Source organism: Bos mutus, chromosome 4, assembly GCF_027580195.1.
Source record: "Bos mutus isolate GX-2022 chromosome 4, NWIPB_WYAK_1.1, whole genome shotgun sequence".
In the NCBI taxonomy this organism is placed as follows: domain Eukaryota; kingdom Metazoa; phylum Chordata; class Mammalia; order Artiodactyla; family Bovidae; genus Bos; species Bos mutus.
The window spans coordinates 25,064,610-25,080,724 of NC_091620.1; the positions used below are offsets into that span (position 1 = coordinate 25,064,610).

The following is a 16,115-nucleotide window of genomic DNA, read 5'->3' on the forward strand; positions in this document are numbered from 1 at the left end:
CTGGGTATAAGACTTGAAAATGGCTCAGCAAGCCCCTTCCCAGTACTACAAAAAGAGAGAATTTAAAATACTTTTTTTCCATTATCAATGGATTATCCCTTTTCTATCCTCTTCAATGTCCTTAATAGTGAAAAATTCCATGGAGACTGGTTTGATGAGGTATCAGAGCCTTTTGAACTAAAATATGATTCAGAAATTCAAGTTGTGTCCATGAATGCTTATCATTTAGATCTTCTCTTTTTCAGTGGGGTCTTCACTTAGGGAACAGAAGATACTGTTTGTTTTGGGCAAGAACCTTATTGCTCTTCAGATTTTCCACCTGTAAAATGTGGATAACATTAGCCCGCATTTTTCACGTGGTTTGGGGGAGTATAAAAGAATACAAGGAAGAGAGGTAAGAATAATTTTATAATATTATACAAGCTAGATGCCATCTTCTCTAACATTTCCAATCTAGAGGCCCCACCACCACCCATCACTCTCCTGACAGCAGCTGGTTTTATTTATAGCATCTTGCATTACCCAAATTAAAATTTATTTTATTTGGCTGTGACAGGTCTTAGTCTCAGCACATGGGATCTAGTTCACTAACCCAGGCCCCCTGCATTGGAAGCAAGAAGCCTTAGCCACTGAACCATCAGGGAAGTTTCCCAAATTAAAATTTTAATTTAACAGTTCTCTTGAGAACTTACTGTCTCTCCAACTAAAGTGAAATTCCATGCAAGAAGGGATTTTTGTCTTTTTGTTTAACATCACATTGCCAGCATCTAAAACTGTCCCTGGAATACATTAGATTCTCAATAAATGCACGTTGCATGTATGTTGCACAGTAAAACCTTAAAAAAAAAAAAAAAACAACAACAACTGTATCTTTGTAAACATTTTTAAAAATTGGATTTCAGGTCCATGCGTGCATGCTCAGTTGTGTCTGACCCTTTGCAGTCCTATAGACTGTAACCTACCAGGCTCCTCTGTCCATGGGATTCTCCAAGCAAGAATACTGGAGTGGGTTGCCATTCCATCCTCCAGGGGATCTTCCCAACCCAGGGATCAAACCCATGTCTCCTGTGTCTCCTGCATCTCAGGCAAATTCTTTACCCACTGAGCCACCTGGGAAGGCCTAGAAATAGATTAATTGTCAGTTCAGTCGCTCGGTCGTGTCTGACTCTTTGAGACCCCATGGACTGCAGCATGCCAGGCCTCCCTGTGCATCATCAACTCCCAAAGCTTACTAAAACTCATGTCCGTTGAGTCAGTGATGCCATCCAACCATCTCATCCTCTGTCGTCCCCTTCTCCTCCTGCCTTCAATCTTTCCCAGCATCAGGGTCTTTTCTAGTGAGTCAGTTCTTCAATCAGGTGGCCAAAGTAATTAATTGTAATTAATCCAAATTGATTGCAATTGTAATTACAAATTAATTGTAATTAAGGATTAATTGTAATCCTTGGTTAATGGCTGCCTTCTTTTGTTATTTAGCTGTTGAATTAGGTTTTTTACCTGAAAAAAAAAGAAGGTAACCTAAAACAAAAGCTCAGGTCCTTTACCTCACCAAAGGGCTTTGACCCTTATCTCATGTCCCAACCTCTTCCGATCTAAGGTAATCATCATTCAGAATCCCAGGTTCTCCATTTCCCTACAAGTAGAGCCTGAGATGGGATTCTTGTTTAGATGATTTACTGAGGGAGTTCTCAGGAGAAGGAGAGTTTGGGAAGCAGGGATGGAGAGGGAAAAATAGCTAAGCAAGGATGTGGAATTTGCTGGAGCCTGGATTCAGAGCTCTCAGGCATACAGTGAACCAGAACATTGACTCTACCTTGAAGCAAAGACTACCTGTTTGTACCCAGAGTCAATCAGTGATGGACTGACATTTGGGGAAGTGATAAACAGAAAGCAGGTGCATGGCTTCCTGGGTAAGGCAACCCCCATTGGCTAATGGCAATACTCCAGAGAGGGATGGGGCCTGATATGCTGACAGCCAACATTCACAGTAGTTAGGGATAAGTGCACTTGACCAGGAAAAGGGGTCTGGGTGTGTCTACTGTATCTTGCTTCCCTCCTATCCTTTTTATTGAGTTATAGCTGATTTACAATATTGTATGTTTTAGGTGTACAACAAAGTGATTCATAATTTTTAAAGATTATATTCCATTTATATTTATTATAAAATGTTTGCTATATTGCCTGTGCTGGACAATATATAGCCTTGTAGCTCATTTATTTTATACATAGTAGTTTGTACCCCTTAATCCCCTACCCCTATCTTGCCCCCTCCCCTATCTCCCCACTATTATACACTAGTTTGTTCTCTGTATCTGTGAGTCTGTTCCTTTTTGTTATATTCACTCATTTGTTTTATTTTTCAGATTCTACATATAACTGATAACATATAGTATCTGTCTTTCTGTCTGACTTATTTTACTATTGCTTACTTTTTTACATAGCTTTACCAAATTTTGTATGTCTTCCTTATAAATGTGTGTGTGTATATAAATTTTATATATATTTACCTCCCAATTACTTGGAACTTTCTAGAAAGGAAATCACACTAAGTTTTGTTCTGACTGTAGTATAATATTTCAGTATGTGAAAATACCATATTTATTCACCCACTGTCCCACTGGTGGACTTTTAAGTTGTTTTTAGGTTTTTGCTGTTATGAACAGTGTTGCTGTGAAGATTCTCATATATGTCTCCTGTTACATACTGCAAGAATTTCTTGGGTTTATAACTCTGGGAGACAGTGAAGGGCAGGGGAGCCTGGCATGGTGCAGTCCATGAGGTCGCAAAGAGTCGGATACAACTTAGTGACTGAACAACAATGCCTGGGATGGAAGAGGTGGAAGGGATGGATGGAAGTGTGAAATTTAGAAGATAATGCCAAACTATTCTCCAAAGTGAATTTGCTAATTCACACACCCACCAACTAGGTATAAGAGATCCTGTTATCTACCTCCTCTCCAACTTTTCTTTTTTTTTTTTTGTCTGCACTGGGTCTTCATTGCTGCTTGTGGGCTTTCTCTAAGAGTCTTGGCTAACGGAGGCTGCTCTTCGTTGCCGTGTGCAGGCTTCTCATTACTGTGGCTTCTCTTGTTGCAGAGCACAGGCTGGAGGCACATCGACTTCCATAGCTGCACCACACTGGCTCAGTAGTTGGAGTGCGAAGGTTCTAGAGACAAGCTCAGTAATGTGGTGCACAGGCTTGGTGGCTCCATGCCATAAGGAATCTTCCCAGACCAGGGATCGAATCAGTATCCTCTGCTTTGGCAGGCAGATTCCTATCCACTGTCCACCAGGGAAGTTCTCCAACTTTCTGACTTATATAAACTGAATGAGTATAAAATGGCTTTTCATTTTGGTTTTGATTTATATGTCTTCCATCAGTAATCATCTCTTCCTGAAAGTGTCAGTCACTCAGTTGTGTCCAACTCTGTGATCCCAGGACTGTAGCCCACTAAGCTCCTCTGTCCATGGGATTCTCCAGGCAAGAATACTGGAGTGGGCAGCCATTTCCTTCTCCAGGAGATCTTCCTGACCCAGGGATTGAAACCATGTCTCCTGCACTGCAGGCAGATTTTTTACCACTGAGCCACCAGGGAAGTCCACCCTCTGGACTGTAGCCTGCCAAGTTCCTCTGTCCATGGGAATCTCCAGGACAGAATACTGGAGTGGGTTGCCATGGCCTCCTCCAGGGGATTTTCCTCACCCAGGGATCGAACCTGCTTCTCCTGCAGCTCCTGCATTGCAGGCAGTTTCTTTACCACTGAGCCACGGGGGAAGCCCCAATCATCTCTTCCTATGTTATCGGAATACCTGTTACCGCTTCTTAAGTGAAGTGCTTGCTCATATCTTTTATCCACTTTTCTATTGGATTATTTGTCCTTTTCTTACTAATCTGTAGTTCTTTGTATGTCCTTTGTCTTTTGAGTGTATTATGAATATTATGGCTATCTTCTAATTTCCAACTTGTTTTCTCATTTTATAGTGTCTTTTAATGATATCTCTTAATGTTATTATAATCATAGGTATTCTTTTATGGTTTTTTATGCCTTGTTTAATAAATCTTTCTCTTAAGGAGTCTAAAGGACCATTTCAATCTTGGGGGTGGGCAAGGGGTTCCACAAACAGAGGTTACAGGCAAGTCACAGAGGCAAGCATGTTATATCTACTGAGGCATTGTCTGGTCTGCAGCAGCCCTGACTAGCCAGCACAAGCGACCAGCTGGCTGGCAGGTGTGCTCTGGTTATAGAATTGGATGTATCATGCTATTAGAGCTGGATACCATTAAAAATTCTAATCATAGACTGTAATTAACTTTCCTTGCTCTGACGCCCCGCTCACTAAACAACCTTCTGATTATAATTTGGCTTCCCATGTATCTTTGCCTACAGGGAGAGAATGTACTGTTCAGGCCGACGTGAGGATCCAATCCACTAAACAGTTACATGCCATGATGTAAATTAATAAATTTGTATTCTGATTTTATCATGTGCCTCATCTGAGCTCTGTAGGCGTGAGTCAGCATCCCCAAGTCTAATCAATACAGACACAAAAAATATCAAGCCTCTGAGCTGAAAGACTAAGAACTAGACCCAGGACCAGAGTGCAGTCACCAAGGTAACAGTACCCTGGAGGCCCCTTAGCCTGATGGAGAAGGATATGTCATGTGATATGTGGACAGGGATTAAAATTGACTTTTGACATTATAAAGAGCTGCATATTCAAAACCATGGCTTGGTTGCATTCAGGTGAAGGCAAAGAATAGAAGATGATCAGGAGACTCATATTGAATATTTATTGGCTTATGAGCACATACCAGATGCTGCACAAATCCTAGGCAGAAGGGTAAGATTTACAGACATGTTTGAAAAGAGCAAATTAAAAAAGAGAGAGAGAGAAAATAAAAGAGGCAGATGGTACATGCTAAGGAAGAATGTAACAAGAGGAGCCTGACTGATGAATCTTTGCTCCACCTTGCTACCCAAGGTCCAGGATGCAAAATAGAAAAAGCAACTTTAAAGATCAAAACCAAAAAATGAAAACCAGGAGAAGGAAACAAGGTACACCAGAGAACAAATAGGGATGTGCAAGGGTAGTAAGATTACCCAAGCCAGAGGAGTGAGTTAGGACCAACAGGGTGAGAGAAAGATCTCTGAAGTAAGTTCAAAAGGCAAAGTAGAGGTGAGCCCATCAGGACAGATGGGGATAATTTAGCTATCCTGCTATTATATTAGATCAGCACTTAATCCAGGCTTTCTAAGTGAGCAGTACCTGAGGACACAGATCACCTTCTGGATCCCAGTTACACTGAATAACAAAGGGGAGAATGTGATCAGAATTGTAATATCTGGGAATTTTTGACCCAGTTATGAGACGTGAGTCTTATATTCAGACTAAGAGCGAACAAAAACAAAACAAGGGGATGACCTGTACTGATGACCCTATGGGATTTATTTTTCAAAGAAAAATATGTTCAAGAAGGAGTGAGATCAGTTAAAGGAAGTTCTGTGACATCTGTGAGACCAGTCTAAAAGACAAGCATTACCTCCCACAGCACTTCCCTTGGGGCCCCCACCAGAGCAAGGCCATGGGTGTGGCTAGATCGGATGAAACTAGAGAACCATTTCACATACCTTTTGATCTAAACATGAGGTAGAGACATGCCACCCAGTAAGGGTTGATCCTAAGTGTGGCTTGCCCACCCAGCTACGTGGAAGGAAAGGCATACAGAGGGCTCATTGAAACAGCAGAACCAAAACACAGCAGGCTGGCAGAAGTGCTTCTCTCAGCGCACGGCCAGAATGCACAAACTACAAGGAAGGGGGCTGGCCGGGGGCTGACCTGTGTTCTCTACAAAGCCAGAAGACTCCGACTCATGTGTGAAGGAACAAGCTCTCTTTAATAATGGCCTCTGTGTGTGTGTGGACAAGGGAATACAAAATGTAGACAGAGCAAGGCTCTCTTCTAGATGTTGTTCCGCACATGCTCCATGATGGTCTTGAGCCCCAGCCAGGTCTCCTGTGCAGTGGGGATGATCTGGTCGGCTGGCAGAGCGAAGGCATAGAAACCAGTATCTCTCAACTCAAAACAGAACGCATACTTGATGCCATTATCATATGCCCAGTCAATAGTGTTCCCACTAGCTGTATCTGTTAAGTCAAAAAGAGAAAACACTTTGAAGCCTAGTTCCTTTCAGGGTTAGACGGGATGGGGCTCGGAGCGCTGCCAACCTGTGGTTCCTCAGTGATCTACAGTTCTTTCTGAAAGTCATCAACCTACAACACACAAATGTTGACCTGATCCCTGTGTCTCAGGCCGTCCTGCACCAGGAAGGTCTTCACCAGTCTCAATCCAGGAGATTTTAAATCCGCATTTCCATTTTGTCACCAATTCACTGTTTGGACTCCTTCAGGTCACTGGAAGCCAATCTCTGCAGAGTGTGGGAGGCAGCCTCCATCACAGCCACAATGATCCTATCTCCTAGTATTCACATCCTTGTGTAATGCCCTCCTATACTGGGCAGGGCCAACATGATCTGTTTGACTGCAGAAATGAAAGTGTGCACCCTTCAAAGCTAGGTCATAAATATCATGGCTTCTGCCCTTGCTCTCTCTTGGGTTACTGGCTCTGATAGAGCCAGCTGTTATGTTGTAAGAACACTCAAGCAGACCTTTATAAAGAGGTCTATGTGGTGAAGAACTCACTGCCAACAATTAGCAATCACTTGGCAGGCACCAGAGTGAGTCTGAGAAGCAGATCCCTCAGCCCCATTAAGCCTCTAGACGACTGTAACCCTGGAAGACATCCTGACTGCAACCTCCCGAGAGTGCCTGAGCCAGAGCCACCCAGCTAGGCAGCTCTTGAGTTCCTGACACACAGAAACTGTATAAGAAAATTCATGTTTATTGTTTTAAGCTGCTAAATTTTAGGATAACTTTTTGCATCTCAAGAGGTAACTAACAACACAGAGGGAAGGAAGCACTTGGGACTTCCCTTTGTCAAAAGGCCAAGGAGGCAAAAGGCCCTGCTTCTTCCAGTCAAACTCTAGCAGAAACTGGATAAAGGTGTAGTGTAGATGATACTGAATAATAAAATAACAATGTCAACAGCAGCTATCATTTGTTGAACATCTACCATAAGCCAGTCATCATACTGGTAAGTTTACATTTAATCTTTAATAAACCAGTGAGATGGGTATTACTGTCCTTGTTTTTCAGATAAGAAAAAAATCCAGGCTCAGAATAGAATACTTTGTCTAAGAAAACATAGATGGAAAATGGCAGGGCTGGAATTCAAATCCATCTGATGACAAAGCCCATGCTTTCTTCAACCTACTTGGGGTTCAGTTAGAATGTTTTATATATAAAACATATGGTGGTGGTGGTTTAGTTGCTCAGTTGTGTGCAATTCTTGTGGCCCCATGGACTGCAGCCCACCAGGCTCCTCTGTCCATGGGATTTCTCAGACAAGAATACTGGAGTGGGCTGCCATTTCCTTCTCCAAGGGACCTTCCTGACCCAGGGATTGAACCTGTGTCTCTTGTGTTGTGGCAGTCTCCTGCATTGCAGGCAAATTCTTTACCAACTAAGCTACCAGGGAAGCCCATAATATACACATGTCTGTTAAAATATGGGTCCCTTTATTTTTCCATTGTTCCTGAATGTTGTTTCTTATGATACCATTTGTGATTTTCTAGAGATGCTGCTTCACGGAGAAGGCAATGGCACCCCACTCCAGTACTCTTGCCTGGAAAATCCCATGGACAGAGGAGCCTGGTAGGCTGCAGTCCATGGGGTCACTAGGAGTCAGACACGACTGAGTGACTTCACTTTCACTTTTCTCTTTCATGCATTGGAGAAGGAAATGGCAACCCACTCCAGTGTTCTTGCCTGGAGCCTGGTGGGCTGCCGTCTATGGGGTTGCACAGAGTCATACACGACTGAAGCGACTTAGCAGCAGCAGCAGAGATGCTGCTTCAGCTGCAATTACATGTTCCCTGAGGTTATGGAATAGGCTCTCCTAATCTCTCTGAAATTCCTGTATAATTCCTACAGATTTTCTCTACCTGGAGAAAAATGCTGAATAATAAACAGACTATGGCACCAGCAAGTTACATAGCAAGCTCAAGTATTTCAGAACAGGTTTTAAATTCAGGAAGAGGGCAGGAGGACCTCTGCTGAACAAACTGATCAGATTCAAGAACTTCACTTTACTTGGGTCCTTGCTAAGTCTACCTACCTACTCTTTTTTAAACATAACTGGGAACATACTAATAACACTGGTGTGCACACTCTATTTTTCAATTAACAATTGAAGATTATTTCCTATTAGCACATACAGATCCACCTCATTCACTTAAGGGCTGCATAATGTTTCACTGTAAATGAGGTGAAGTTGCTTAATCATATCCGACTCTTTCTGACCCCATAGATTGTAGCCTGCCAGGCTCCTCTGTCCATGGGATTTTCCAAGCAAGAATACTGAAGTGGACTGCCATTTCCTTTTCCGTTTCACTGTAGGAATACACCAAATGCATTTTCATCCAGTACTCTACTGATAAACATTTAGGTGCTTCCCAGTCTTCTATAACTAAACAATGCTGTCATGAACATCCTTAAAACTCACAATCTACCCATGAGCCAAACAAGCTCAAAGACTTTGTTTCTAAGCCCTTAGTAGATCAGAATCTGTGAAGAGGAGGGGAAAGGGTTGCTAGAGGAAGGTGGCCTAAGGAAGGAGACATGAAAATTCTAGAAAGTAGACACAAGAATTAAAGAAGCAAAACAAGCTGGGCTATTTAGCAAAAGGATTGAACAGTCCAATATAGCACAGAAGGCTTTCAAGATACAACAACTGACATTCAGAAAGCCACTCAGTCATGAAGAAAGGAACTTAAATCTCTTCTACATGCTCAAAGAAGGCAGGAGAGTGTGAAAATCCATTTTAGAATTATTTATATTTATACAAATACAAATAATTTGTATAATTGAATAATATATACAAATTTTATAATTCATCTAAAAGTATTAATCTAAGGAAAGGGTCAGCACTTGAAGGAACAAATGTCAAGTACTTACGTCCTACACACCCTAACCCAGAGAGTGAGAGTATTTTTATACAAAAATTGATTTCATTTTGGGGAAGAAAGGAGGGCAGGCAAAGCCTGTAAAAAATACAGAAGATGGGCTCTTGAAAGAGGTAGAAAATATTATGTCTCTTGATAACACTCAGGAGAGCCTTTGTCCTACTCTGTTGGAGCAATCTGATGAGTATCTCTTACTTTGACAACAGCTTATGCTGGGAAGAAGAATGTTTTTTGATATGGGAGGAAAAGGCTATTCTTTTTTTTTTTTTTCTAATTTTATTTTATTTTTAAACTTTACATAATTGTATTAGTTTTGCCAAATATCAAAATGAATCCGCCACAGGTATACATGTGTTCCCCATCCTGAACCCTCCTCCCTCCTCCCTCCCCATACCATCCCTCTGGGTCGTCCCAGTGCTCTATTCTTTAAACTGGCGTTTAGACCCAAAATCCAGGACTCTGGTGACCTGCAGAGATCTTTGGAGAGGACCTCCTCAGAAGGCTCCTGCCAACTTCCTTTAGCTCTCTTTGGCATAGGGCTCAGTTCTGACTAATTAAATAGAAGGTGGTGAACCTCTCCTGATGTGTTTGTTCTCAGAGGTGCTCCCATTCAACAACACTAGTAATGATAAACCATGAGTAATTACTAGCTTGTTGATGCAATTAGCAACACAAACATCAACATCCTGCTAAGTGCTTTATGCAGCTTGGTGGCATGTGAAATACAGACAAGAGTGCTGAGGTCAGAGTATAGATGAGGACCTAGGAGGTGGGATGGAGAATCTTTGCAGAAGAGGAAGACTGAGGAGAACAGCAGTTGAGGGCAAAGTAAGTAGGATGGGAGAGCGAGTTACAGTATGGAAAAGGAAAGCAATATCGGCAAGTTTTCAGGGGCTTTGAGGGCAGACCAACTGTTGGAAAACTATTTACAGAGGAGGCACCAGAGGGGGAAAAGAAGGGCACTTGTTTGAAAGGAGCTTAGCTCCCCATGTTTTGTGTTTCTATTTCCCATTTATAGCTAGGGCCTTGGAAAATAATCATATCCTTCAATCTGATCTAAAAATTTAAAGATCAGATCACAGAATAACGGAACTAGAAGGATCTCAGCAGGAACAGAGTGAAATGCTCAGATGAAACACTTCAGCGAGAAACCAAAACAAAAGTATTTCCTGAAACTGAGGTTGAGTTGTAGGTCATGGGTCTCAAGACCCTCATCAGGTCTGCAGTCTTCATAGAGTTTTTTTGTTTTTTCAGCTCAATGCTAATGACTGTCCAGAGGACCTCCTAAACCAAGCCTGCTATGCACATGTTCATTTCAGACAGGATGGTGAAGGGGTCCCCTCCACGCCCTGGTACCACCACCCCAGTTCGATGAAGATGGTTGCCTGCAACAACTACCACCACACGGACTTGACATAAATTCAGCCTATCACTAGCAACAAAAACAGGTTACAACATAAAAAAAGGCTGTCTTGTGGCTCTTCTCCAGCTTCAAGTATCCTCTCCAAGTGTTCCCTAGTAACCAGTAAACTCAGGGAGTACTTACAGACAATGGAGCCGACAGAACCCACTCGGTACTGAGTGCCCGACAAGGAAGCCATAGCTTTGGATGCATTCCGTGCCACCATATCCTAGGAGCGGGAGATCATTAAAGTGAGAAAGAATGGACTCTGAAGCCAGACATTCCTCAGCTGTTCTGTACTGCAGTGGATTGGAAGATTCCCGAACCCCCACCCCCCAACCCCTCCCCACCACCCAAAGTTCCCTTCTGGTCTCCTTCTTTCCCATCTGACCAGAGCCAAGGCCTAACTATAAAGTGAGAGAAATGGAATGGTTCCTCCAACTCCTTCTATCACATCCTCAGTTCTTTATTTCCAGTTTGGGGCCAGGGTAAGGAGAGAGGTGGAAGAAGGCCAGATAAGTGCTCTGAAAACAGGTGTATTGTAAACTCAAGTTGGGGTGCTGTATTGCAGCTCTTTGCAGATCTGGAGGGCTGTTCACCAGCCCATTAGAAATCTAGTAAAGGCATCACCATGTTCACCTAACCTGAGGGAAGGGAATGTCATGTTCATGAAGACAAGGGAAGGGCAAGTATGTTCAAGCGAAAACCTTTTAAGAGTTTGGGTGTTCTCAGAGTGGAGGTGGAGAAAGGGCCATCATATATGGATGTGCCCTACACAGAGGACCTGCTTGAGACCAAAGTCTAGACCACACCTAGTCATAAGCCCTGTAGCTGTGACCCCTGGCAGAGGGGCACACTCAAGCAAACCAGCAGAGAAAGAGAGGCCTGCAGTCACTCTGCAGGTGTCAGGCCCACTCCAATGAGTTTACCCTAAGTGTCTGCTCACATCCTGGGGTGAATCACTGCATGTGGTACAGAGCACCCCTGGGCTGTGGCCTGCACCCTACTTAAATTCTACCACACCCCGAGTGAGGAGCACCTCCCCCTTGGACACCACAATGCCGTCCACAGTTCTTGACAAGCAGTGGATCTGCAATACATTTTGGTCAGAAAGACAAGTGAGAAGGAAAAACAGCATCCAGTGTGGATCTTGGAACTCACAGCAAACACAGAAATAAGGAGGATCATCTTCTTCCTGTTCCCAGTAGGCCTGATGGCACATTGCAGAGAAGAGAGAGAGAACACTGGGCCCTTCTGGAAACAAGCCCAGCTTCTGGACTTTCTCTACAAAGCTCGAGAACCACCACTGTAGCAGCACGCAGAGGAAACACATATACCACTTACCAGTTCATCAGCATCCGGGACTCTGCTAGTTGTGTAGCCATATGGATACATCACCAGCTGCGAGTAGCTGTGCAGGTCGATGAGGCATTTGAAGTCCCCATGATTTGTAATGAAATCTGCCACCGATTTCACCTCCACTTCTGAATGGGCATGGAGTCCATGATACGTATCAGAGCAAGGGTCGTTACTGGTTCCCACTCCTGTGGGGAGTGACCCAAGCAGAAACGTTAACCCATGGGCTATGGAAACAGAAATGCAGGATTCTCCACCCAGAGGAGAGGCAGAAAGCGTGCACAGGCCGCTGCTGGCTGCCCTGAGAATCTAGTCCTCAATGTGTATATATTGTGGGGAGGGTGTGGAAGTGGGGTGCTGAATCTGCCAGTGTTGAGCAGGAAAACTGATAACTCCTTTAATGGATAGAGTTGACCTTGTACTGTATCACCAACAATTAATGTCATATTTTACAGAGTAATTAATATGTATTCTTGATAATTAATATGAATACTAATTAATAATGAAAATGACTCCATTTATTCTCCAACTAATTCTCTTGGTTCAGATCTTAATGGCCAAGTGCTGCCAAAAATAATCCATTGTTGTGGCTAAAATCTCTTGATTATTTGACAGATATTTAAAATTATTGCCTTCTATATTACCTCACAATATAGCCCCCTAAGGTATCTGACATGTATGTGAAAGCATCCCTGTTGTGACTTAGCTTTGATGCCCTCAATTGCCACATTTTTATCAGCTCCTTTCCCACAGTCACATTATTTTTCCCCCAATGGTTTGTGTGGTATTTCTACACAAGTAAGAAAATTAAAACCATTACATTAAAACATCACATCAAAAGCAAAACATCAGTACAGCTGTGGAACAGTGAAAGAGAACCACCAGAATTTGGAATTGAAAAGTGAGTTTAGATCCTAAATCCTATCAACCGTATGCTCTTGAGATTGTCGCTGAGCTTCCATTGTCCCATTTCCAATAAGAAAACTCACTCTCTAGGTCAGAAGAATAAATAAGATAATATATGGGAAGCTATATAGCATATAGTTGGCACTACTGTGGGGGTGATTTTTAAATAGCTGGAACTCAGAATCCACGTCTCCTAATTCTCATTTTCGTTCCGTAACATCAAAGGGCAGAGGTTCATATTAATACATCTAAGGGTAAACTGCTATAGTTTAATCTTCACAACGTCATCCTGCCTGTTGGGGTAATAGTGCTAATTGCTCTCTTCTGTTACCACCAAGAGCCCTTCCACCATTCAGTAACTTGCCCAGGAACCAGGATGGCCAGGTAGAAGGTCAGCTCATGGATTTGTATAAGATAGAATAGTTTTAAAGATAATAGTGTTCTCTCAGGAGGACAGAAACTGCTCAGTCATTCCCTTTCAAAATTACACTGAACAATAATATAGAGTGATACACAGAATAAGGGATTTGCCCAGTTTCTCAGTGAACCAGCAATGGAGATAGCCTACAAACCAGTTCCCTCACTGCCAGCTCAGAGACCTAAGGACAAGGCTACCCAGAGGTATCAGGATTTAACAACTGTCTCCCCCACCTACCTCCAAAATGAGAATCCCAATTTCTATTTGGATCAGCACCAATGCAGGTGCTTCTAGGATTTACAGACCGTGTCTTCCTCCATAATCGGTTCTGAAAAATTCATCAAGGAAGAAACAGCATTCAGAGATGGGTCCGGGCACAGAAGAGGTAAAGCTTTTCTTTGGGGGGGCCTATGATAGAGATGGCACCATAGATGGGGCGAGCTGCCTGAGTCCTGGAGGCAACTTCAGAGATTTGAAGGATCATCGGGGTTTCAGCCTTCTCTAACTGCAGAGTCTCCTCTCCTTCCCCAGAAGGGAGAATTAGCCTCCTGATCGGGAGAAAAGGACTTCCCCAAAATGACCTGATGCCACCTGAATCCACTGAATAATTTAGGGCTTCAGTCAAAGTGGAACAAATGGACATTATCGGCCTCAATGATAACTGACGTGATAGCAAGTGCACAGCAACTATTGAACCCTTGCCTAAAAAACTGACCTGACTCCAATCGAGCATCTAGATCTGACCGCAAGTGAACAGGAAACACAGGGGATGAGGGAATAAATTAAATGGCACAGAACAAAGAAGTCATCAGGCAAATTCAGAATGTGACACATTTTACATGACAATTTACTTGGGTTTCTCCAACAAATGAATGACATTCTAAAAGACATGTGGGGGTAGGGTAGGGATGGGGAAGACGTTGTATAATTTAAAAGCCTGCATAGTTGTAACAACCAAATACAGGTACAGACCTTATCTGGATCCTAATTTCAACAAATTGACTCAAAAGACATTTTAAAGATAATTAGGGATATTAGATGATATTGAAAAACTTCCATCCAATTTTTTTACTGTTGATAGTGGTGGTGTTTTAATTATCATCAACTAGAGATGAAGATGGCAACCCACTCCAGTGTTCTTGCCTGGAGAATCCCAGGGACGGGGGAGCCTGATGGGCTTCCATCTATGGGGTCACACAGAGTCGGACACGACTGAAGTGACTTAGCAGCAGCAGCAGCAGAGATGAAGACTAAAGAAGTTTTGAATGAAGTAACCTGATGTCTGGGATTTGCTTTAAAATACATCAGAAAAAAAAATATGTAGGAGGGAAAGAAATGAAAAGAAGATAGGTAAAGTGTTGATAATTGCTCAAGATCCATAATAGGAAGTTCATTAGACGATTCTTTATAAGAAAAAAAACATACCCTGGTAACCCTCAGCCCAGAGAATGACTGGAAAATGAGACCCCCCAAGGAAGCTCCTAAAGTGCACATTTTATGGAATTTTTATTTAAGGTCATAGATAAAGGTCTATGCAGTCACAAAGCAAGGAAATCAACAAACAGGTCTTAACTCCAAGCCCAGCCCATCTGTCAGTATTACTCACGTGAGTATGAGTGTACACATATCCATCAGGATTGGCCACCGGCAACAAGAATATATCCATTTTCTCCAAGATGGAGGTGATGACTAGATCTCTCCCATAATCACATGCAATCTAAGCAAAGACAACATGCTTGTCAGCTATGTCTTTGCAGGCTGGGTTGCTAGATCTAAGTCAGAGTATCTTCCCCAGATGCCCAGCTCCTAGAACAGCATCTACCCTCTGGCAGTCTCCCTGCCACCCTTGTAGGTGCAGCTCTCTGCAAAGCCCACGGAGCACTTCAAAATCTGAGGGAACATGGCTACCTGATGACATCAACTTCAATGAGTCCTGGGCTGCCTGGTTTATTCTTCCTTCCAGGGGGTAGGAGCAGGGGAAGGGAGAACCACACATCATAATAGTTATTAGGAATATGAGCCCCTGTGCTAGGGTTGGGGAAGATGGATCCTCCACTCGCACCACCCCTCCTCCCTGGAACTGGCTTCAACTAGACTTTCCAGAGGGACAGAGCATGGAGATAGCATGAGGTCCCTGAGGGCCAGGAGAGCCTGAAAGGGACTGAAGGTAAAAATTATCTGAGCCTTGCTGCTGAGCAGGACTGACTATGTGTCAGTGTTTCAGGGCCACCTCTACAGCTCATTAGTATGCTCACTGCTATGAGCGGACATTGCCATTTAGCTAAACTATGAGGCTGACTGTGGGGCTCTGATCTTTTGTTTCTCCAATTTGAAAAGACTCCCCCAGCCTATTGTTCCTGTGAGAGTACCCTCCTAACCTACCACATCCCACCCCCTCCCAGGTACAGCTGCATAGTACAGTACAGGGCACCCCTGGCCCTGCAGAATGCTGGGCTAATACTAGGCGACATGACCTTTCTCGCAGTCCAGATTGCTGTGGCCGATGAGATCCACTCCCGGGCATGGATGCCTGCATTCAGCCAAATGGCCGGGCGCTGCCTGCCTTTTCCAGTGCTGAACTGGAAGGAAAAAGAGGCCAGAAAATTACCCTTCTGTCTGGCTGTGTGTCTACTCACCTCTCCTCTCCTCTTCCCAGTTCGCCCCTATTCATTTAAACCATTTAAGATCATTCAGAGGCCAAATGTTCCTGAGGGCACCATCCATTTATCAGGCTTCTCCAGGTCGAGGAGCTTAATTGACTGGCAGGGCCGAATTGCAGCACCACAGCTCCAGGCAGCTTGAACCACTCCAAGGTTGGAAGCAAATGGGAAGGGGAAACAACTGCTATTGTGAATTATAATTTCAGTGTGATTAGAGATAATATTATGTCTCTTAAATGGACTTCCTGGTGGCTCAGATGGTAAAGCGTCTGCCTACAATGCAGGAGACCT

General features: G+C 43.3%; 1 protein-coding gene across 3 annotated transcripts in view; it reads right to left on the bottom strand.

Annotated features, from left to right (window-relative positions):
* Window positions 1-16,115, bottom strand: part of LOC102270897 (carboxypeptidase A5) — an 89,115-nt gene that overhangs the window by 42,160 nt on the left and 30,840 nt on the right. The window contains exons 8-13 of one of the 3 annotated variants that reach the window (XM_005905279.3): window positions 15,639-15,743; window positions 14,771-14,881; window positions 13,402-13,492; window positions 11,829-12,028; window positions 10,629-10,713; window positions 5,900-6,146 (exon numbers count right to left, since the gene is read on the bottom strand). In XM_005905279.3, coding sequence (XP_005905341.2) covers window positions 5,962-6,146; window positions 10,629-10,713; window positions 11,829-12,028; window positions 13,402-13,492; window positions 14,771-14,881; window positions 15,639-15,743 — 777 coding nt within the window. In that variant the 3' untranslated portion in view covers window positions 5,900-5,961. Of the gene's footprint in view, window positions 1-5,899; window positions 6,147-10,628; window positions 10,714-11,828; window positions 12,029-13,401; window positions 13,493-14,770; window positions 14,882-15,638; window positions 15,744-16,115 lie in introns of those variants that run through there. The other 2 variants (XM_070369229.1, XM_005905282.3) reach the window with 2 other exon arrangements.